The 24,694-nt window shown below is 31.9% G+C and overlaps 2 protein-coding genes across 2 annotated transcripts in view; both read right to left on the bottom strand.

The window, feature by feature from the left end:
* Window positions 1-1,085, bottom strand: part of LOC100635815 (uncharacterized) — a 5,920-nt gene extending 4,835 nt beyond the window's left edge. Inside the window, exon 1 of the mRNA XM_003385970.3 lies at window positions 913-1,085. Within this exon, the coding sequence (XP_003386018.1) occupies window positions 913-949 (37 nt within the window). The 5' untranslated portion in view covers window positions 950-1,085. The remainder of the gene's footprint in view (window positions 1-912) is intronic.
* Window positions 1,086-1,108: 23 nt separating this feature from the next.
* The window catches only part of LOC100636827 (proteasome-associated protein ECM29 homolog), a 30,476-nt gene continuing 6,890 nt past the window's right edge, over window positions 1,109-24,694 (bottom strand). The window contains exons 3-38 of the mRNA XM_019995522.1: window positions 21,973-22,058; window positions 20,768-20,849; window positions 18,938-18,987; window positions 18,499-18,565; window positions 18,323-18,451; window positions 18,044-18,256; window positions 17,479-17,770; window positions 15,854-15,954; window positions 15,678-15,809; window positions 15,082-15,205; window positions 14,409-14,638; window positions 13,325-13,636; window positions 12,939-12,998; window positions 12,203-12,257; window positions 12,009-12,123; window positions 11,516-11,587; window positions 9,150-9,267; window positions 8,383-8,553; window positions 8,246-8,325; window positions 8,092-8,200; window positions 7,721-7,887; window positions 7,634-7,667; window positions 7,492-7,566; window positions 7,155-7,277; window positions 6,594-6,683; window positions 6,368-6,434; window positions 6,030-6,121; window positions 5,916-5,982; window positions 5,729-5,854; window positions 4,972-5,031; window positions 4,717-4,845; window positions 2,817-2,983; window positions 2,090-2,454; window positions 1,968-2,044; window positions 1,814-1,885; window positions 1,109-1,292 (exon numbers count right to left, since the gene is read on the bottom strand). Coding sequence (XP_019851081.1) covers window positions 1,168-1,292; window positions 1,814-1,885; window positions 1,968-2,044; window positions 2,090-2,454; window positions 2,817-2,983; window positions 4,717-4,845; window positions 4,972-5,031; window positions 5,729-5,854; window positions 5,916-5,982; window positions 6,030-6,121; window positions 6,368-6,434; window positions 6,594-6,683; window positions 7,155-7,277; window positions 7,492-7,566; window positions 7,634-7,667; window positions 7,721-7,887; window positions 8,092-8,200; window positions 8,246-8,325; window positions 8,383-8,553; window positions 9,150-9,267; window positions 11,516-11,587; window positions 12,009-12,123; window positions 12,203-12,257; window positions 12,939-12,998; window positions 13,325-13,636; window positions 14,409-14,638; window positions 15,082-15,205; window positions 15,678-15,809; window positions 15,854-15,954; window positions 17,479-17,770; window positions 18,044-18,256; window positions 18,323-18,451; window positions 18,499-18,565; window positions 18,938-18,987; window positions 20,768-20,849; window positions 21,973-22,058 — 4,434 coding nt within the window. The 3' untranslated portion in view covers window positions 1,109-1,167. The remainder of the gene's footprint in view (window positions 1,293-1,813; window positions 1,886-1,967; window positions 2,045-2,089; window positions 2,455-2,816; window positions 2,984-4,716; window positions 4,846-4,971; window positions 5,032-5,728; window positions 5,855-5,915; window positions 5,983-6,029; window positions 6,122-6,367; window positions 6,435-6,593; window positions 6,684-7,154; window positions 7,278-7,491; window positions 7,567-7,633; window positions 7,668-7,720; window positions 7,888-8,091; window positions 8,201-8,245; window positions 8,326-8,382; window positions 8,554-9,149; window positions 9,268-11,515; window positions 11,588-12,008; window positions 12,124-12,202; window positions 12,258-12,938; window positions 12,999-13,324; window positions 13,637-14,408; window positions 14,639-15,081; window positions 15,206-15,677; window positions 15,810-15,853; window positions 15,955-17,478; window positions 17,771-18,043; window positions 18,257-18,322; window positions 18,452-18,498; window positions 18,566-18,937; window positions 18,988-20,767; window positions 20,850-21,972; window positions 22,059-24,694) is intronic.

Below are 24,694 nucleotides of genomic sequence, written 5' to 3'. Positions count from 1 at the left end.
GCAGTGGTGTAGGATTTCTTACCACACCAGTTTGCAAGTACCCTCTTGTTTCCTTACTTTTTCCAATTCAATCCTACTATTTTCCAATTTTTAATGTTTTTTATTTATACATTTAGGCTTGCCTGCATGGTTTGACACAAGTTGGCATTAAGTACACACTTTTTGGAATCCAAATAGAATTCAGAGGAATTTAAGACTCGGAATCAAAGATTTAAAGAATTTTAGGCAGCATTTGGAGTTATACAAGCATTTTTTGTACTGTAGTATACTATCTGCAATCCAGTAATCCAAACATTCCGTATAAAATTTGAGCCTGTGTCGAACTCCTAGGGCTTGCCTTTCACTGTGTCTTATGTCCTGAGGTTTTTTTGAGGGGTCCGCAACGAAGAAAAATCTGGTACACTTTCCAAAAAATCAAAAAATCCAGTAAAAGAATCCAATAATCCAATAAAAATTCAATAATCCACAGAAATCCACCAGTAATCCAGAAAATCCTTGCAATAATCCAAAAATCCAATCAGTAATCCAAAAAAATCCAAGGAAATCCAGTCACAATATTCAAAGATTTACTGTCTGTGATTTATTAACCATTAAAAATAGTTAATTAACTGCTATTATTAAATGGGTGGTAATTTGTAATAGTTAATTGACCATCATTAATAGTTAACTAACCATTATCAATAGTTAATTAAGATAACTAATGGTCAGTTAACTTCAATAACATGGCGGATACTATTTTATTAATGTTATATGATTAAAAAATCCAAGAAAAAAATCCAAAAATCCAACAATCCAAAAAAATCCAAATATCCAGTCAAAATTTTAGTGGATTTTAAATCTGGTACACTTTTGGAGGCCGTTTCGGACCCCTCGGGTTTTTTTGAATTGTGCAAGGTTGGTCATGTCACTGACCTGATTTTAATTCCTGTAGCTCTTTATTTTGATCCATCTCTTGCTAAATTCTGCCTCTTTTGCCAATCTTTCTTTGTCCCTTTCTTGCCGTACATATACAGTACAAGTTTTAGACCTTCTATTCACTCTTCAGAGCTGGGACTTTAGACATCTTGAACAGAAACATAGCTCGACCCACATCCGCCACACCCACAAATTTAATCAGGAAATTTTTTTCTTAGCATAATCATGTTAAAATAAAGATCACAATAATTATTAACGTCCAATTATTTTGATAATTTTAATTCCAGTGTCTTGTATTTCAGGATCAGTAATCATCATTAACGATTCATATAATTGTGTAACATTGTCTTCATGCACCTCATTCAACACATTATGAACTAAAAATGATAAAAATACTTTAACTGACTGTTTATTGAAATGAAGCTACACAGAAACACTGAAATCATAATAAATCGTTTATAACAGTATTCACCATTCAAATTATCAAATTAAAAATTAAAAAATTTAAGCATTCAAATTTTGAGCAAAATGACAGTGCTCTTGTGAAAACTTCTTAAGTTTTCATTATACTACTTGAGTCTTTATAAAATTTAGCAAACATAAAAAATAATTAAGCAAGGCTCTTACTGATTTAGAACTGTTTGTAAGCATGTTTGTACATGCACAATTGTAAATGTACTGTAACTGTTCATCTTTACTGTGCATGGCAAGGGGGCGAAGTCACTTAATGTTTCACACTATTCTAGTACTTTGAATATAGCCAAAATTATGGGCTTCACAAAGCTCTTTTTAAAATTTTTATTTCTACATTAATTTTATTTAGCTTCCACATTATACATGTACATTTGCACATGTATGTAGCTCACAATAAATCAATACTATCACATTGTCCTAATACCTTTCAAGTAACTGACAATTTGAAGAAGACAATAAACTGATTCCTTTCTGACTGATAAATATCGTCTATTCTCTGAAATCAAAAACAATTTTAAATATTATATCATTAATGTTTTTAATTTAAAACAAAGCAATAATAATGAATATACACTTACTAATACAATCAGCTATTGATAATAACAATTCATTATTAAATAGCTCAACACATTCACTTGACAGCATAACAGTAGTCCTATCATTATTACAAATAAAAATTTTACAAATATACATGCATTACCTTTTGAAAATAATATTCAATGATTTTAAAATTGAGCACTGTATTTTCCATGTGTTTTTCTTCATTCTTTGAGATAAAATACTGCAAACTGTGTGCAGGAATTTTATTTGCGTTGACTGGACTCCTCTAGGCCACGAACGACCAAGTGCTTCAAACGCTGCAGATTTCAAATCAAATACAGTGTTAGAATCAGTATCATGTAGTTGATCCTGATCAATATCAAGTATCTCAGTTGTAATTAACTCATAAATATCACTAAAAGCATTAACTTCAAGTGATTCAATAACTTCTCCAGTGGCAGTAACTGCAATCATTTTGTATAATACATCTTGTTTTTTACACTGAGACAACAAACACTCCACAATCTATAATAATAAAAATAAGAAATAGTTAAGATGTAGATTTTTAAATAAAAAAAAAGATGCTCAAAAGCTAAATTACTATTCATAATGTACACAGTGCAAACACAGAAATAATAATTATTGCTTCTTTCAATTTTAAATTTCAATCTTGTTCACACAATCTTTATTGTTTCATAACTAAAATCAACTTTTAATATCTTTTTAAGTAATAAATTTAAAATTTGGCAAAAACATGTAATGTAAATTAGAAGATTAGTACATGTGATTCATCAAAAATGACTCAAAAAATTTTCAATTTTGTGATACAAACATGTAAATGCATTTCCATGCATGTGCACACCCAACAAGTACATGTACTTTAATACCTGCAAAGGCTGTGGATTATCCAATGTCATGATACTATCCTTACACAAGACACAAACAGCTTTCATGGACTGCAATAAACTATGCTTCCCATCCCAGAGTCGTCCTTTTAATGACTCCATTAATGACAACAATATAATTGATAAATTTGATGAGTCCAGCTCAGCATCTGAAGAACAACAGAATAATAATATTAATAATAAATAGTGTATCACTTTTGTGAAACTTTATTTTCAAGGTTTTGAGGTTTTAGCTTGTGCACAATGTGTAAATTACATGTACCATAAAGTTTGAACCCAAAAAATATTCATTTCCTTGAATAAAGGCCCTCCTTGTGAGCGTATTATGCACTGACATCAACCTAGTTTGCAGTAACTCATTAATTCATGGTTATTAAGAAAGAAATTTGAATTTCGTAATGAAGATCGATTGTTAAAAATACTTTCTTGCACTCTCAAGACTATACGTGACAGCTTTAAAACAAAGTATCTAGCTCTATGGTTACTTATTGACATCCTACAGAGCACAAAGAAGTTGGTCATAGTGCATATCTAATATTTTGAGAGTAATGGTGTCCTGGCTTAAGATCTCTTTGTTTTGGCTACATACATGTATAAGCACTAATAAATACCTTATTTCACTAAAGACCCTTAAGAGGCAGCATTAAAGGCTCCTACAAGCCTGCTTCGTCATTTGATGCAGTTGCTAGAGTTCACAAAGTATTATTAGCAGTTTCCATTTGTCTCCATTACACTCAATCTTAATTAACCAGTTCCCAGCAAACTAGGTTGGTTTCAATTAATGCATAATGCACTCACGTGAGCCATTTCCAATCCTATTCTGTGTACAATATCTATGAATATAATAGTGCCCAACAGGTATATTCAGTCAAAGTTTAATATCATTCTTTTTGTTTTCATTCCTTGTGGAACAAATATTTTTTTATAAATAAAGAAGTTTCCTTAATGCCATGTGTGCAACGTGGCATGCTTTAAAACAAACAAAAATCTCTAATCCTATTTAGATCAAACATTCCTATTATAATTTTGCCTCTTCTCAAAAATAGCATTTAGATATACATGTAAATTGCTCTAAATAGCCTAACTGCTATTCAAAATCCCAAGGTTAAGGGATCATTGCCTTTTTGTTGATTTTACGTAACTTCATTTCTAAATGTACAATGTATGCTCTTACTCAAGGAAATACAGTACTATATACCATAAATATTATACACAGAACAGGATTGGAAACAGGTTCACGTGAGCGCCTTATGCATTGAACCAACCTAGTTTGCCAGGAACTGATGACCGTAATGGAGATGAATAGCAAAGTATCTCTATAGAGATACTTTGCGGGACTCTAGCAAATACATCGGACGACAAAGCAGGCTAGTAGGAGCCTTTATAGCTATCTCTCAAAGGCAATTAGTGGAATAAGGCATCTATTAGTGCTTAAATCAATGTTTCAAAAAGTTATGGCATGCTAAAACAAAGGGATCTTAAGCCAGGATGCCATTACTCTCAAACTAACAGATGCACACCATAACAAACATCTTAGCTAGTCCACCGTAGGATGTTAAGAAGTAGCTATAGAGCTAGATAATTTGTCATAAAACCACCGGGTATTGTCTAGAAAGACCCACAAAGTATTTTTTATAATTCCCATTCATCTCCATTACGGAATTCAAATTTCACTCTTAATAACCATGAATTAACCAGTTCCCAGCAAACTAGGTTGGTTTCAATGTATAATGTGCTCATGTGATCCTTGTTTCCAATCCTGTTCCATGTATAATATCTATGACCATACCCCCCTACAAGCTGTATGTAAACTAGATTTAAAAAGCATATCCCCACAATAATATCCTGCTATACAGTATTATTAATAATGTTAAACACTGACTTGTATTTTCAGCAATGGTTGCAATTGCTTTAGCAGCTTGTCTCTTCAAATCCCAGGATTGTGATGACAAGGAAGGACAAACAAAGTCCAATATTTCCTTCATATATAATCTAATAGCAGTTGATGTGCCTAAAAAGAATAAAGTGTAGATTTTAGTACAGGGAGAAAAAGAGAGTGAGGAGAGAAAAGAAATAAGAGACATATAAGACAAAATACATTGAGAGAGATGTACACATGTATAAGAAATCAGATTACTTGGAACAATTTCTTGCCATGTTGAGTTCCATAAATTTGACATTACTTCACTATTGGGATCTAATAACAAAAAGTATAACTTTTTGATGCATAATCTAATTTGTCAACTGGCATGATACATGTAAATGTAAATGCATGTAATGTACATGTACGTGTACATGCAGACAAGGGGTCAATTACAATTGCAATACTGTAATTAAAGGGTCAATTAAAATCACAATTACGTAATTGTAATTGTAATTGAGCTTTAATTAACTTATGTAATTGAAATTTCAATTATATTTGAGTTAACTAACTACTTGTACAGAATGTACAGATACAAAAAGAAATGTTCTTAATGTACTATCAAAGTATCAAAATAACTACATGTACCTGATGTAAATTTTAAAGCACAGTGTAAGCACTATGAAGTATGTTGTTGCAATACATGTATATCAAACTGTAATTGAAATTACACTATTATGGTGTAATTGTAATTGTAATTGTAATTGAGTATAATTTTACAAAAGGAGTGTAACTGAATGCATAATTGTAATTGAGTTTTGTAATAGACCCTAGGTATGTCTACATGTACATGTACTTTGGCCAAATTTTGAAGCAACTTACAAATTATAGTGCAGTTGAACTTAAAATCAGCTTAATTTTTTATAATATAACAATTGCATGCATACATGCACATGTATTGTACTTCAAGGAATCTTTATTATTATACATGTTATTACTATTAATACTATTATTCTATGTGTACTTCTCATACCTTCATTATTAACAACAACATGCATTGCTAAGAACACCAGTGGTACCACATCAATTAAATAATTTTTAATTATGTCAGAACTCCTTAAAGACATCTCATGTAGTGCATAAGCAACTGGCAAACTATCTATGAAGTAATAAAGATCATAAAAATAAGAATAAATAATAATTCATGTAGATGCACTGACCTCCCTTTTCTAAATACATATTTTTCAGTTTTTCTACTAGTTTCGTAATACTTGTTTCCTTGGCAACCTACAGTAAATGTACATGTACAATGTACATACATAAACATTACAGACTTTAATGACATATCCAATGGCTTTAGCATAACTCTTGCATACTGTGATACTAGTGTCAGTGATGCCAGACAACAATCCACCTAACAATTTACCTAACAAATTAAAAAAAATACAACTAAAAAGCACATTCATTTCCTTAGTTACTAAACACTAGACATGTAAAGAGTAAACTTTGTACATGTATACTGACAAGTACCATGCTCATTCAAAAATATTTGAATTTAATTCTACTTTTGCCTAAGTGATGGACATACAAAATTTGACTTTGTAGAAATCATACAGTAAATGTACACAATAATAAATTTTGTCAATAAAGTGCACGTATTAGTGGTTGTTACCAGCATAAGGAAATAGATCATCTTGTGAGTGACGACACAGGTCAATGACAAAATCAGCAGTAGATACCTTTAAGGAAAAAATAACAATAATTATTAAAAAATTATAACTAGAAATTAAATGTTTCTAAAAGGCTATGAAATACTAGCTTTAAAATTTTTACCAGAGATCATAACTAAAGCACAGGTACATGTAGAGTATAGTACATTTAATTATTGAAATTATTACTTTGGTGGTAACTCCAACTCCACTTCTAATAATATCATTAAGTGGAGGAATTAAACTCACTAGAACATTTTTATCAATATGAGGAACACACTACACAAAGAGAAAAATCATAATAATAATAACAATAACATTATAACAATAACAAAAACAAAAAAATAATAATAAATAATTGATATGCATTCAAAATGGATAAAAACAGTCTTGTTATCATTGCTAAATTATACATGTATTTACAGGAAGAACTGAGGTGTCAAAAACTTTGATGTAAAACTATTTAAGAATTAAAGAACATGTAAATGTATACATACTTTATTGTCCAATACTGTACAATAAAAGGAGACAATAATACTGTCGTTCATCTTAAAGGAACAATTCCTGTAATAAACCTTTAAATCTAAACCTTCTTCATTAGTCACTTTAGCTGTATTTGTAGGGGTGACTATAGCTCACAAGGTACATGCATTCCATATACTGTACTTGTACGTGTGCAAGTACATGTACATTGTACATGTACTGCATGTGTACATTCAACAATTACATGTACATGCACTTATTCCTTACTAGCTTAATTGCTTCTAGTAACGGTGATGATTTTGACAGTTTTGTTCTAATACTGTCTAACTTCTCTTGTACATTATTTGATGAATCTATACCATTTAACTGAAGACTAACTGTATTTAATATCTATAAGAAAGAAGGCAAAATTTCAGTAGTAATGTACATGTACATGTATATGCAAATGCAACTATACATGCACCTACAATTAAAGATGATAGAGCAATATTTGGCATAAATTTGTTTATGGACACTGACTGGACAGTTAATTACTAATTTTGTGCCATTTTTCATTGAGCATGGACACAGCACTACATGTACATGTAATTAATAAATTATTTACCTGAGGCTCAAGTGAGCTTATTGATTTTAATAATAATGGTATTATCATTGAAATATGTGGCTTCAGTAATAAACCCTAAAGTAATACAGGCATATGTATAACAGTACATCAGTATGACAGTACTACATATACATGTACTTACAGCTTTTTCAATAACTCTAATCAAACTCAACAAGCTATTTAAACAAAGACATAAGTTAAGTGAATGGATGGATAACAAAGGACTAACCATAGTCCTCTTACATCATGTGAAGGATGGGATGTACCATTATTCACAAATATAGGTAACACACATTCTACGGTTGTGGTAGCAACTGTACCACTTCCATCACATAGACGAACAGTGACACTTAAAAGTGTCTTAGCTGCTGACTCAGCAGATTTACGAACAGTTTCCTAGTAAAATAATATTTATAAAACATAAATACATTACATTGGTTACTTTTTGAATCAAAAGGTCTTTTGCTGAATCATTAAAATTAAAATTGCCACTTTGGCAATTAGGGTAATCAAAAAGTTTTTTAATTTTTAGAAATGCAGGATTCCAGAAACTGCTTCAACTTCTGATATACATATATGTTAATTACTATTATTACTAACTTTAATGTCATCTAATACTTTCAACAATAATTTCCACAGTTCAGATAAGTATTCAATGATTACAGATTCTTTAATATTGACACTTAAAAAATCTCTTAATCCTGAACAGCTAAAACACCAATAACAATAATTAAATAAAAAACAATGACAACACCTTGATTCTCTATTCCTCCACTGACTGCTATTAACATTACTACAAATTTCTTTCAGTATTTCTTCATAATATTCATCAATCTATTATTACACATAATGTACAGTATACATGCATGTAAATGATTATTATTATCTCACAATTTTATTATTATCAAATGATATAATTTTCCATATGTTGCTCATAGCCACTTGAACTGATGTAATTGGGTCATACTTATAAATAAATAAACGAGGTACTAATATATTCAAGTAAGGCTTTAACTGGTCCCTTGCTTCTCGCACTATACTGGACACACTAAATGCAGCACCCTATTAAGTAATAATAAAGTAATTAAAAGTATAACAAATATGACAGAGTCTTTAATTTTTAGCTGGAGCAATGTCAAAAATTCATAAAAATTTTAATCTTGATTGGAATTAGCTCAAACTTTCTAAACAACATACATGTACATGTGTATATTGCTGATGAAGTTTTGCCAAAGACTTGTACAATAGTGCAGAGAGTTAGGCATGTCTTAAATTTCGATCAAATCATTCAAATGTAAAGTTCAATAATTCTGAAATCAGCTTAAACTTTCAACACGACATAAGTCGTATGTGAATTAGAAAATGTAATAAAAAGGGCATCATTACAGCTATTTTCAATAAAGTTTCAGCAACAGAGACTGGTTCAATTTTGAGCAACTAAAATACGTATATATAAAAAAATAATTTTCCCCCTGGTAAATTTTAACACAGTTTGACCAACAAACTCTGTACTACATATACATGTACATGTTGATTAGGGACTTTGGCCCAATTTTTGAGCAACTTTAAAACTTTACAAGAGAAAATTGTCATCATCCACCTTGAGGTAAAATTTACTAAATTTAAAATAGGGTGCTATTACATGTACATGTAATTACCTTTTTTGAGTTCCATATAGCGTGATGATTGGCTAAACTCATAAATTTATAAACGAGATCGGGTTTATTCAGATCACTAGCCAATGAACATAATTCCTTATATGTTGATAAACCAGACCTACATGTAAATAAATGTACATGTATGTACAATTGTACATTTATGTGTAGTGGGCACAAAATGCAGGTACATGTACAAGTAGTGAAAATAAACACAGTAAAGTGCATTAAAGTTTGATGTACATGTACATGTACTGTGTATTACAAACTATGGTTTTGCGGGGTGTATTGATATAAGACACAGCCACAACAAATCTACATGAAACGAAGTTGTTTTGGGCCCAATTGCTAGCAGACATGGGGTCAATTACATTAGAAAGTAATATATTACTATTACTATTAACTAGAAAAAAATTCTATTACTATTACAATTACATGTTTAGTAGATGTAAATGTAATATATTACTATTACTATTACTTCACTAATTTCATTATTACTATTACTATTACTGCATATGCATGACTAAATGTAATCTAATTATATTACGATTACATTATAATTTCAAATCAATTCTCTTTAAAGCAAATGACCATTACACTTTACACTTATAAGTTTCTCAAAAACAGTATGAGAAAGTCTGCATTGTTCCGGTCTAAAAAATTTCCCTCCCATACTGAATAATCGTTCCATTGGAGCAGATGAAGCTTTTGTCAGAGCAGACAGACTTGAATGCACATACATGTACCTGTACATGTACATTGAATACTTGTACAATAATGTATTACAATATGTACGATTACTATTATATTACTATTACTTAACTATCTCCTACTATTACAATTACTATTACTTGGTTTTTTGATTCCTCCATTACTATTACTATTACAATTACTTTAAAACATGTAATCTTTACTATTACTATTACTATTATCTATTACTATTACCCCATGTCTGATTGCTAGCAAAAGTGCTAGCAAATGATTAAACAATGGTTAAAAAAAGAAGACAATTCTCTTCTTCTGTGTAAGACCTTCAGGAGACAAGGATTTTCCTTCAGGCAGCCATTGTATACTACTTTGTGAATATCATATACTTGATCTTCTATATCATAAATCAAGAGTGGATAATTATTTATCCACTCTTGCATAATTGTATATACATGTACTTGCCTTAAATCTTTCAGGTGTATATCATGCAGTCATGTAAAACTTTGGGCACCTTTGATCTTACAGTAACTATATTGTACTTATTATATAGGCGGTAGCCTATATGTAGGTTGAGGTTGGTTTTTCAAGATAGCGGCCGTTTTTATGATTTTCAAACACTTAAAACTCTTTTATCTTATGTTGTACAGCCTTATAAATGGCTTTGATGAGCTCTCCTTCACTGAGCAATTCTCCTGGTATCTTTAAAGTGGACTGTAATATAGCGGGAGCATTTCTGGAGAACAGGCCCAAATTCAAATTTCTACAAAATTCTTCAGACTTTTTCTTCTTCTTTCTTTCATCTTTCTTCTATCAACACGGAAATCTTTTAAACCAGGGAACCGCTCGAGTTGGCTTTTACATCATTCCTTTGTGCTTGGGTCAAGGACTGGACAAGTAGTTTCAAAAAGAAGCAAGGACAGAGAACAAAATGGAAGCCAAAATCCAGCTGCAGACACTGTGTGGGTTTGTGGTTTGACGCCATTTTAATTTATGCATACGTGATCAGCATGAAATGATTAACCTAACCACACAATCATAACAGAATGTAATAATAAATTTAAGAAAAAAGAATGGAAACAAGTAAATAAAAAACATTAAAAATGAAAAAGTAGTAGGATTAAATTGGAAAAAAAAAACAAGAGGGTACTTGAAAACTGGTGATGTAAGAAATCCTACACCATTGCATGAAAGACATGGCTTCATGTATAGTTCAGTATCTATCAGGTACTCTGCAAATACAATGCTTTTGGGTAATATTCTTCATGCAGTGGTGTAGGATTTCTTACATCACCAGTTTGCAAGTACCCTCTTGTTTTTTTACTTTTTTCCAATTTAATCCTACTACTTTTCCATTTTTAATGTTTTTTATTTATTTGTAAACCACGGTTTTGAGGTGAGCATCAGTATAATGAAAGACCCAAGCCTAGAGATATTTCCTTGATGCAAAACCAAGGGCAGACATCGAGGGTTAAAGGTCAACATGCTAATACTTTCAAGCTACAATGGTACTATCTCATTATCTTTATTGTGAACTACATATACATGTACCTGTGGTTACGTGTACACCTATTGATCACTTTGATCTTACAGTACCTACAGTACGTGTACATGTCTTTAAAATCTGCAATATCATGGTCATAAGGTTACTTTTATACTCTTACCCTTCTGGTGTCTTTCCTAATTTCATTGAAGGTGAAAATATTTCAGTATCACCACTAACTGGAACATTCATTCTAATCACAAAAAATGAATATACGGTAAAGATACTAACAATGATTATTAATATTTGACACAAAAAATTCTACAAATCCTTGAAAAAAAAATTTTAATTTGTGGATTAAAATTTTGTGGTTTTGTTAGTTACTGTATAGCTTGAAATTTTCGTGGGTATATATTTTCATGGTTTGCTCCTAGTGGGGCAACTCATGGTTTAATTTTCGTGGTTGACAGTTTACATAGCCTGTAAGGGGATGGCAATTCAATGATTTTCTGCATCTAAATTTTGTGGGAAGCCCCACAACCACAAAAACCATGAAAATTTCAAGCTATATGGTATAATTTTAGTGGGGTAGAAAATTCTTTTTAATGAATTTACAAACTTGCAAAACTTTATTTTTTATTTTTTTGCAAAATTTCTAGCTGCACAGAACTGACCCTTTCCCTTCCATCAGTGTATTAACAAGATATTGCAATAATTGTTCTTTACGTTGTGCATCAGAAAATTCATACAATAGACCTAGTCCTCTTGAAGCAACTTCCTGTAATACATCTACAATGCACATATACAAAAATAACATTATACACATATCTATTTCCTTCTTCTTTCATAGCAGAAGTACTACACTGACCGTTAGTTTCAGATAAATAACTCAAAAATACATGTTGAAATCTTGGTAACTGCTCCTAATATATGAGTATAACAATAATATAAAAAAATGACAATAACAAACTAGAAGAACGTAAAACATTTAAAGGAGCCTCAGCAAGCCATAATAATGATGCATGATCTTGATCTATGAGCAAGCTGCAAAGTAGTAACTACAGTAGCTGGATCTGAAGTACATGTAGTTAAAATGCAAAAGTATCTCAATTAAAGCAATTAAAGTTATCTTGCTGATAGCACTAAAGTATGTCAGAAGCAGTCACTGAACAAATCAAACTATGAAGAAGACCGTACATCTGCGCTAGAGAAGAAGAAATGACACCGCATAGCAGAGCAACATGCAAGTTTTTTCATTACATTTTTCATTCTTTTATATCAAGGGCAATAATACTGTAAATCTACCTTTCCAACCTTTTGTTGCTAGAAAGTCTTTGGACATGAGTTTACTGTCTATCTTACTGACAGTTTGTTCATCTAACACGGCCCAAGCTCAAGAGAAATTTCCCACTTGATAGCCGCCATTTTAGTTCACTGTGACAACACAAGTTTTCAATAAAATAGGTTATTAAAAAGTGGAAAATTTTTCATATGCATAAATAGGGATGACGTATGCATGTGTACAAACGGACAGACATACTCGTATTGTCTATATGGGGCTCGCTGAGGCTCGCCCCAATAATTACAATGAATTGTATTATTACCTGAAATGATGGATAAGATTTACAATACTTCAATAATGATAGCGTCCAAATACAAGCAGCCTAATAAAAATTTATCAGCTATAAGTACATTTAAAGTTAATGCAACACATGTCCAGTACCATACATATTCATTTATAATATGATGCTAGTAAAGTTGTTATGGTTAAATTTTGGTGAATTTGACAAAGCAAAAACTTGCTAGTTTCTAATTTGATGGGGCTCTGTAGCAGCATGAAAATTTTGATACTGAAACCTCTTTTAGAGTTAATTCACACAATTTAAACACTCCAAATTACTAGCTAAAACACTATTGATAATAACTGAACAAACACATTAATTCATTAAGCACTGCAGATTATGCTATGTACAATCATTATGTACTGTACCTGTCTTACTCTTGGTGATGAATTATACCCATATTCATCGATGACAATATTTATAGTTTTATTAAATATGTCATCAGAGGGCGTAGGGAGAGGGAGGGATAAAGGAGAAGGTCTGTAATCCCAAGGATTGCGATACAATTCACAATAAACTCCAGCTGCAATACATGAGAGTCCTTCACCAATTGAGAAACTGACATCAACATGTGACTGCTCCCTGTACTGTATTAAGGTCTTCAGAGCTTTATCCTTGTATGGAAATGAAGGATCACCCAATGAGAAAAAACCAATTGTATGCGAACATTTGTCCCGTAACTACATTGTACATGAATATACAAGAAACACAACAGAAAATAGAGTGCAGAAGACAAGTAAGAGAAATAGAGACAAGAGAGTAGAAGAAACAATATCATAAATAACAAAAAAGAAGGAGAGACGTACAGGTAAATCTCTATACAGTCTATTGCTTCATAAATACTAAGATATCACTTACACATGTACGTGTATAATGTACATTTACATTTCATGGACAAATACTTAAGGAAATGTTTCAAACTAGGCACCTGTGGATCAAATTTCATGAAACAAGCTAATTTATTCATTCAGCAAGACGAGACATTTACATGTATGTACAAATGTTAAAGTACAAAATTCCTGCAACCACTAAATTTATTTTTTATTTAATATACCGTATATCTGGTAATTGAGAAAATTTACAGACAGAAAAATTAATGTATTTTTACAATTGCAAAGTGATTCTTGTTCGAAAATTAATATCGTATCCTACAGAAGAACTTTTGTTTGAGAAGGTACCATACTGATTAGACTTTCTGTCATCTGTATGAGAGAAATACTTTAAAAAAGTAGAGCCATTTTATGATGATAGTGATATACATGTATCTTGACAGGATAAGTGGTATTTCAAAAAAAATGGGACACAAAACTTACAAATAAGTAACATTTCATGAACTTCAATCTTGCATTAAGCCATTAAAAATTAAATATTGAAAATTAAATACTGACAAAAATTACCAGATATACATGTATGGTATAAGTACAGTAATTACATGTATGTCATAAACGTTACCACAGTATTTTCATCAACACTGTCTTCCATTCTTTCAACAACTTTATCAAAGATAAACTCTTTAGTCAATGACACTTTGATATCTGATACTAAGTCTGATTTTGAATTTGATTCCAATTCCAATTCTGATACTGAGTCAGGAAAAGGCAATGGTCCCGACCTAACTATCTCTCCAATAGAGTCAATGGCAGTGAAGATAATATCAGAATCAAGACTGTTAAAAAATGACACTACACAATAAAATAATAACAATAATAACAATGACAGTAGCAATTAATAACGTGAACAATAATTCTGTGCCTTGCAGACCACCTTTCTCTCACTTAGCATAAAGGTTAAAGTACTACAAATAACTGGATCGTTACAAATAAAGATACTATTGGCCATCATTCAGGCCACAATCCTCTAGCTGTCTCAGAGGAGCTCATACTAAGTGGCAATCAGTAAATAATCATTGATGTCACACCATTAGACTTTATTACATGCATACATGTATGCTTTAACCCAATTAAATTAATCACAAATTACATGTACATGTTAATTCTATTTTACCAATATCAACATTATTTTGTACATTAATTTCGACCTGCAATGTATCACAATGTACATGTATCCCTATATTGTAACTATGGGTTGTAACAGAAAACAAAAAAAGCAGAAAAAAATGACTTACATATTTTAGATATTATTTTTTCAATAATAATAATGAAATTGCTTGGTAATGTTGAGAGTCTTTTCAAACTTGATGCACAAACTTGACCTAGTACAATGATACCTTTCTGCTGTTGTACATACAACTATTAATAAAAAAATAATTTATTTGTAAGTATAATTGCTAATGGTAATATACACATTTACAGACATAATAATCATAAAATCAATTTACTAACATACTAGATTCATAAGTACAAGTACATGTAGTTATTTAAACAAGGTGCATGGCCTGCAAAGAAGACTGAATGCCAAGTGCAGTTGTGGAGATAAAATACACATACATGTACAAAGCATACTGCCCCATGTACATGTACACAGGGGTTGAAACACTAAGCCAAAACGGGGGTGTTTTTAGACACAAATTTTTATTACTCAGTCAAATAAATGTACATACATGTATATTATATATTAATTTAAAAAATATTTAAATGAAGTCTACAAAATTTGTCATCATAAAAGATTTGTACAAAATGTTGTACATGTACATGTATGCATATGTACAATGTACATACAAGTACAATGTACATACAAGTACAATGTACATTTATTGCTAACAGGAAATTGCGTGTCATCCAGGCTATCCTGTATTAATATTAATAACTCATTATACTCCATTTTAGATGACAAATATCCAATTATTCGAGCAGCTCCTTGCTTAGTGTTTGACCTTGGATAACTAGCCAATTGCTAATAATAAAATTAATAAAAATATTATCAGTAAACATTTGTACTTTGATGTTTTTGATGTCTTTCATAAAAGTTTCTGCAATTGGCTCAGATAATAGAATTAACTGCAATAGTGAATATATACCAACAGTAGCAACATCATAATCTGTAGATATAACAATAAAACAACAGTCACAATTATATGAGTGATCCAATTATTGCAAATTCTTTATCTTGTAAAACTAAGTTACAGTAAAAACTTTCGGACATAAAGAACATGCAGCTTCCTACAACAAATCTACTTTGAAGACATGCCATAGGTCATACGAGATGGAGAAAAGACATTACAAAAAGAGAATCTGCTATGGTTCATTCACCCCATTAATATTCTCCACTTCCAGCGGCATTGGTCCTATTGCCAACATTTTTTATAAAAGACTTGCCTCACTTCTCTCGGATAAATGTCAAAAATCATATAATAATGTTCTCTGTTAGATCCGATGCCATTTATCATTCTCACTTCTAAGATCTTCTATTGTGTACCTGAGAGGCGCCAGGTCATTATATGACAAGCCCATGCACTCTTAACTCTCTGCATGGACCTTGCTCTTGCTGAAGGGCATGTGTCTCATCAACTCAATCTTTTTCTCCCTTCTATATATGTACTGTATGTACATACATGTATGTGTATAATATTACATAGGCGGTAGCCTATATGTAGGATTGAGGTTGATTGTTCAAGATGACGGCTGTTTTTATGATTTTAAAGCACTTATAATTAGATCTTTTATCTTGCGTTGTACAGCCTTATAAATGATTCAGATGAGCTCTCCTTCACCGAGTGATTCTCCTGGTACCTTTAAAGTGGACTGTAATGTAGCAGGAGCATTTGTGGAGAACAGGCCCAAATTCAAATTTCTGCAAAAATTTTTCAGACTTTTTCTTCTTCTTTCAATCTTTCTTCTATCTCCACAATAATCTTTTAAGCCAGAGAACTGCTCAAGTTCGCTTTTACATTGGTCCTTTGTGCTTGGGTCAAGGACTACAAAGGTATAGTTTCAAAAAGAAGAAAAAAGGAAGACAAAATCCAGCTGCAGAGTGCAGACACTGTGTGGATTTGTGGTTTGACGCCATTTTCATTTATGCGTATGTGATCAGCATGAATATAATTCACCTAACCACACAATCATAACAGAATGTAATTTATTACATTAAGAAAAAAGAATAGAAACAAGTAAATAAAGAACATTAAAAATGGAAAAATAGTAGGATTGAATTGGGAAAAAGTAAGGAAACAAGAGGGTACTTGCAAAGTGGTGTGGTAAGACATCCTACACCACTGCATGAAAAATAAAGGCTTCATAGTGCTATCATAGTTGGCTGTGAGGATAACTGCTGTGCTTTTGGGTAACAGTCTTCATGCAGTGGTGTAGGATTTCTTACCACTCCAATTTGCAAGTACTCTCTTGTAACCTTACTTTTTTCAATTCAATCCTATTATTTTTCCATTTTTAATGTTTTTTATTTATCTAAATACATACATGTATGTCCATGTATTCTTAAACATACATTATGTACATTGTATTTTTATTTGTTGTGCATGAAATTGTTACTACTTTTTTGTGTCTTTATTTGACATGTACTATGCTGTGTTAATTTGTTTTCTACAAGTAATATATGCATATTATACCTGATTGTGGCAGCAATGACATTCTTATTAATTCCAAATATTTTTGTAGAACATCATTTTTCAAAAATTCCATAATTGATAAGAAATCAGATACCTTCCTCATAGCCTCCTTATCAATGGGCTGTGTTATATCAATATTACAAATATCAGTTACTGTCCATCCATCGTGTCCACATGAATACAGGAGAGAATGATAGCAGAACAATAGGATGTGCTTCATAGCTAGTGGAGTATAAGGTAGTTTGGTACTGCCAATCACATAACATTGATCACTGGACAGTATTGAATCAACCTACAGTATAACATTGTCCAAGTACAGTTAGGTATTATAGTTACATGTACATGTATAAGCACAGCAATTTCAGTAATTTAGTTACACAAAATGTGTTTCAAAATGTTAAATAAAGAGCCAAGCTTATATTTTCTACGCATACAAGTACATGAAGGCTTCTATTTGAGGGTTTCCCTACACTTGACATACATGTAGGCATATTTCTCCATGAGACAGCTAGGCTTTAATAAAGACTACATACAAGACACAAACACACACACACTGCATCATTACCCTTGAACTAATGTATTGTATAACATTAGCAAATGGAGGAAACTGCGGATTAGATTCAAGCTGTCTTGGGCGAAGTCCATTAAGACCTTCTTCTCTGACCTCCAGCTGTGAATCACCACAAGCAATTAAACTAACATAACGAGAAGGAAAGTGAGAAAATGGAAACAATGAATGAGCACAGAAAGCTGCTGCTTTCCTAGATTGAACCAATTTCTGGAGGAGAGACCGATGAAAACAGAAAATATGACTACACATGTACAATAATTACGTATTTCTTACTCTATTAATATGCGTCAGCAATATTGACTCCAACAATGTTACATTTTTCTCATTAGTTTCATTAACATACACACCACTGACACTATTAATACACTCTTGTATTACTAGTCTATTATCCTTATTGGTCTCCTTTTAAACAAAATAATAAATAAATGAATAAATGTCAGTTAGCTTACTTTCTCCAACTCTTCAAAAAGTCTATACAAATGCTTGGCATCTTTTCTCAAAATATGAGGAGCCTTTCTAATGAATAAAAGAAAAAAAAAGATAATTGCCGTACGGCACATTTTTTCAAGGGCTGTAAATTTTGTGGATTTTTATTTTGCAGATTTAATTTTTGTGAATTTACACCATGTGGCATCTTATACCATATTAATTTGATTTTCGCAACTCTTAAAAAAATTGCAAAATCCAGAAAATTTAAAGCTCTCAAAAAAAGTATCCAACAGTAAATGTAAGTGTGCATAATTTACAAGTAGAGTAAAAGAGAGAGAATGACAGTGATGTATAAATAATTATGTTACATATGATAGGGGATGTTAGAAATAAAAACAATACAATGTATGCAGCATGAGGTTAGTGTATAATACATGTACATGTACTGCATCTTCTTACTTAGATAAACAACTCAATCCACTGAATGCACTCACAATTAATTTATTATCCTAAAATGATAATAATTATAATACTATAAACAATGTAAAAATTAAAGGGCTCAGCTACGTAGATTAGTAGCTGCTGAACAAGCAGATTCTCTACCTTATGTTACTGCTAGAAGAATCCTGACTTGTTTGTTGATCTAAGCCTTGCTACACTGACTTTTAAATAGCCATGAGATAAAAAAGGCTGTCAGTGACAAAGGCGACATACATGTATTTGTTTTTCTTTCATAACCCCCTAATCTTAAAACAGAAGAGGCACAGCCCCTGCAACTTTGAATAAAACTAACTTATACCAGTACAACTAGACCTGCAGTCATCATTTCTTCGTTTTATTTAGAGAAAAAGGCAAAGAAAGCCACTCAAAATCCAACAATAACTTAACTGATGTTCAGCCCTCAAAAAAAATTATGTTCCGCCGCCTATGCTATGTATCATGTTACATGTATCATCTATCTTATAAGTCCTTGGATGGTGTGTTTGCCTTATCTTGTTGGTAGCAAGTAGGAAATTATGACTTCTAATTTCTGTGTGCTGATTGCCATTTTACTTTCTTTCAGCAACTCCTACTTTCAATGAAATATTGAAATTTAGAATTTAGTGCATTGCTAGGCAATAGGCACGTGCAGATATCGAGGAGTCCGCAACTGTCTCCAAAAGTATATAAGATTAAAAATCCACCAAGATTTTAGTGGATTATTGGATTGCTTTATGGATTATTGGATTGCTTTATGGATTATTGGATTATTATTAATAGGAAGAGTGGATAATTATTTAGGGAGAGTGAACTAACCTGCCTATATTCTGTGATACCACAGCGCGTATGTTTACATCCGTTTTTTGCAAGTATACGGAGATAATTCCAGTAATCTTCAAAATTATGGGTGTGGTTAATAAAATGGCGCTTGAAGCATGCAGGCAACTTTAAGACTTACATGTATATCTCCACTCTGAGGATCATGTAGTGCGAGAAACAAGGAGGAGCACACAGGAATATGTTCTTCTAATGGTTGGCTATTTATTATTTGCAGCTTTCTGACTTGGAAGGAATATAAGGACGCAAGAATGCCTACTTGGTGCTAATCACCATGCTATCATTGCTATGTAAACATACGCACTGTGGTATCACAGATTATAGGCACGTTAGACACTCTCCCTAAATAATTATCCACTCTTGTTAATAGTTATTGCACTTAATAACTAGCAGCCACCATGTTATTAAAGTTAATTAACCATTATTTATTTCAACTAACTATTAATTATAGTCAATAAACAACTGTCAGTAAATTTCTGGATATTCTAACTGGAATATTGCTTGGATTTTGGATTATTTGTGAACTATCACTTGGATTATCTGTACTATTGCTGGATTTTTGCAAATTATTAGATTTTTTTGTAGGATTATTGGATTTTCTAGTGGATTTTTTGGATTATTTAGGAAGTGTATGAGATTTTTCTTAGTTGCAGGTCCCTTGGCAGAGGAGACAAGGAACATGTACGTGTATACAGACATACAAATAAATAAACTCTACTCATCTTAGTGGGCTTTGCCCAAATACATGTACAACATACATACATGTACTTGTATAGTCTAGCTATATTTATTTATGGGAGAAGTCCTTCGAAATGAAGTACATCTGTATGGACAAACCATTAATCTAACTACATGTATTTAACCTACAATGTACAGTACATCTACATATACATGCAATCTTTGTGGTGATTGTGCGGCTAGGAGGCAAAGCTATTTAATGTTTTACATTCTTCTAGGGTAATATTATTATACCTTTAAGTCATTGTTATCAATAATCTTGTATAATGCAGTTAACAATAATGGAGCCATTACTGTGAGCCTTGTTGATAAACACCTGGCATCATAAAATGGAGGGAGAGAGATGAAGGGAAAAAGTAGGAAAGTCACTTTAAAAGGCAATAAAATGACTATGTACATGTACATGTACATGTACATGTAGCATGCATACATTCATATAATTTTTTTAAATGGATACGTAACAGACACTACAAATAGAGTATATGTACATACATACATTATACATGCATGCACCGTATTTGCTCGAATAAATGCCCTGCTTAAATAAACGCCCAAGCTAAATATTTTCTAACTATAGATACGCATATTTTACCCAGTATATGTGCCTTAGGATTTAGATTGTGCCGGATAGCCTAACTGTTGGAGTACATGTTTGGAATGCTTGAAGGTTGTGGGTTCTAATCCACTATAGGCTTTCTTGTTTTTTTTACCTGATTTTTTTCCTGTTAAGAAATAAACACCAGGGCATTTAATCGAGCAAATACAGTACATTTGTATGAACATGTACCTAGTACATGTACCTTAAAGAAACTTTTATAATTTAAAGCCCAGTTGCATTCAAATGAACTCTCATTTTGGCTACATGTAAATGTACATTATCAATTTATATTCAATATTGCAGCTAATTAGCCATTTATAGGACACTTAATGTACATATACATAAGTAAATTTACTGTAACAAGAACTACCGTATAAAATGAAATGTTGACAAGGATTTAATATTGGCGGATCGATGGATTTATATAAAAACGCCAAAATAAAATCCGCAAGAAATAATTCCATTCATGCGTGTGACCACACCCTCATTAATTTTAGTTAAAAGCATGGTTAAAAGCAGCTAGCTAACATGGCTTTACTATGTTTCTTTAAGCCAGTGTCTAAACCAGGTGATAAAGAATACAATCTTCCAGAAAAGGTACAGTCTTTCTCGATAATGTTCTCCACGAACCACAACCGCTTAAGTAAAACTCTGCCTAAGGGTGGGGATATAATTAAATTGTCGGAAACCGCCAATATTAAATCTGCCAATAAGCTAGCCATCACAAAACCGCCAAAAAAACTCCCGCCAACAAATCATCTTATACGGTAATGAAGTTAAATTTGCAAGGGTTAATATTAATGGAGGTATTAAAATACAATTTAGAGGTCAGTCAACATACTTATTAATAATAGACAGGATAAATTCCATTGAGAGTAGTTGTAGTTTAGCATTAGAAATGTCACCAAACAAACCATCAAAAACAACCTACACATGTAAAAATTAAAAGATTTATTTATTGGTAAAAAAGCAATAAATAAAAATACAATGTAAAGAAAATTAAGTCACAGTCAAGAACTACATGAATTATTACTGTCATTTAACTACAGTCAAACCTTTCTGAAATAATGTGTAGTGTAAAAGAACCTCTCTATTCTATATAACAGACACCATTTTTGTCCATACACATGTACTGTACAAGTACAAATTAAGCTCCAACAAAAAGCATGCCCCATGCAATAGGCTTTCCAATTAATGCACATCAGAAAATGACAGATTTTGTGGTCTATTCAGCATCGAATAACTGCAAGTTAAGGACATGTCGGTGTCCATTTTAGTACTGTTATTTATAACTAGAGATGTACCGATATGGGTTTTAGCTGATATTCCAATATACATGCAACATAGCCAATACTGGCCGATACCAATACCAATCTGATACTTTACTTCCTACCTTTTAGGCACAGATTTACAGATGTACAATGTGATTTATACACTTCCTAATTTAGTACCTTGACTAATTTTTAAGTAGTCCCAGTTATAGAATCATTTTGATATTTTTATGCTCATAATATCTTAAAAATAATTAATTAACTCTTTATTCTCATGCATATGACCATTGATGTGTAGCTATATCTGCATGCAAAGAAACTGATAACTGATACTATAAAAACAGGCTGATAAGCAAATATCCGATACGCCGATCCGATTATCGGTATATCTCTATTTATAACTAATTATAATTAGTACAAATAGTAAACAAAATGTACAATTGTACTAATTTGGTAATTACATGTACGTACATGAGCTCAAAATCTCATTAATTTTTTGTCAATACATGTACATGTACATCTGCTCGAGTGGAGTGCATTTTGAAAGATACACTATTAAAGGAATTGATGCTTATACAATGCAATGAAAACATCGACATTTAAAGAGTATCTAATTTACCCAAATTTAACATTTTTATTTTATGGTCTTAATATGATTACCTAACCATAATAACAAGAGTGGATAATTATCCCACTGTCTAAAAATAATTATTAACTGAGATATATGAGCCTACAAAGTCAAGAATATTTTGACACTTTGCTTCCTGCAATGTTACTTCCTGTCAGTGGGTGTGGCCAAACGTGACGTCATAGTAGGATCAAAAGCAGATAACTCCATTCCTTTATAGGGGGAAATGATACTTTATTCTCATGCCTTGTAATGTAATAGCACAAATTTTAAAATTGTAATCATTAGCTGCATGGCCTATTCTAAGCATGCAACTGCAAAAAAGGCTCAGAATAGCTAACAAAAAAATTCACCAAAGTGTGGTATCATGATTTTTCTTGCAGTTGCATGCTTATAATAATGCAAGCTAATGATCCCAATTTTAAAATTTGTGCTATTACATAACAAGGCATGAGAATAAAGGATTTAGTGTTGTGTACCAATCTAGTGTTGCACGAATAGGCTTCATTTGCCGATATACTGATAGCTGGTAATCAGTTATCAGTATCTGCCAATGCAAATAGCCGATCCGATATTACTGTATGATATAGTTTCAATTTGTTTTATCAAAAAAAGAAAAACAATAAAACCAAAAACTAGAACTGTAATTTCCATTAATAAGATGAAAGTCTCACTTAATAAACATCAATACTTCAGCTTTCTCAGGAGCAAGCCCGTTCCGTTTCTCATCATATATGTCACCTGATACAGGAAATAAATGTCAGTGGTGCTGAAAGGTAATGCCTTGCCAACTGGGTTAGAAGAGGATATCTATCTTGGTTGTAATACCACCACAGGTACGTATTACCCTGATGAAATGGGATGAGAGGCTCAGACAAATATTTCCCTACTTCAGATTGAGAATCTGACTCAATTGTAGCTCCAACTTCATCTAAAATCTCTGATAGTGTGTCTAAGACATCAGTCCTTGGACATTTTGAAGATGGCTCTTGAATAGCTTCAATACAGTAACACTGCTTTTAGTACTTTGAGATAATTCAGCCACTTTCTCTTCTAAAAATTGTTTGGCAGCAGATCTTTTAATACTGCCACTAAAAATTTGTCTTTAAATCTTGCATCTAAGTAAGTGGCTATAACAAGACGAATACTATTTTCAACTACAGTATATCTTTTATTTAAGGATTTTAACATCTCCATCTTTATTGTGTGTATCCCACTAACATTATCATGGTTCTGTAGGTTTTTCCGAAAAATTCTGATAAAGGGTATGATTAGAGATACTGATGCTGTGTTTGTTGAAATATAATTAGTTAGTTCCTCAATTGGAGAAAGAGCAGATATTAGCTTGTTAACAAGATCTAGTTGGTGAGCTGTCAGTTGTGAGATATCATACTCTGATGTATATGCTGCTAAAGCCATTTTTTTGTTCTTTGATCTTTTGGAGCATATACAGAAAAGAGTTCCAGCGTGTGGGTTCATCTTGTTGGAAACAATGTTCTGGAAGACCAAGATTTTGTTGAATTGCATTTAAACAAGAACAGGCCAAGGGTGAACTTTTAAAGGGTAAGTCCGGTGTATCTTCAGTGAACTTTTTTATTGGCTTAATATGATTGCCTGACAATAATAATAATCATGTATTCATTGTCTAAAAAATTTTTGCACTG

The sequence above is a fragment of the Amphimedon queenslandica genome, unplaced genomic scaffold, assembly GCF_000090795.2.
Source record: "Amphimedon queenslandica unplaced genomic scaffold, v1.1 AMPQUscaffold_13440, whole genome shotgun sequence".
In the NCBI taxonomy this organism is placed as follows: domain Eukaryota; kingdom Metazoa; phylum Porifera; class Demospongiae; order Haplosclerida; family Niphatidae; genus Amphimedon; species Amphimedon queenslandica.
This window is presented reverse-complemented; position numbering and strand designations above follow the sequence as displayed.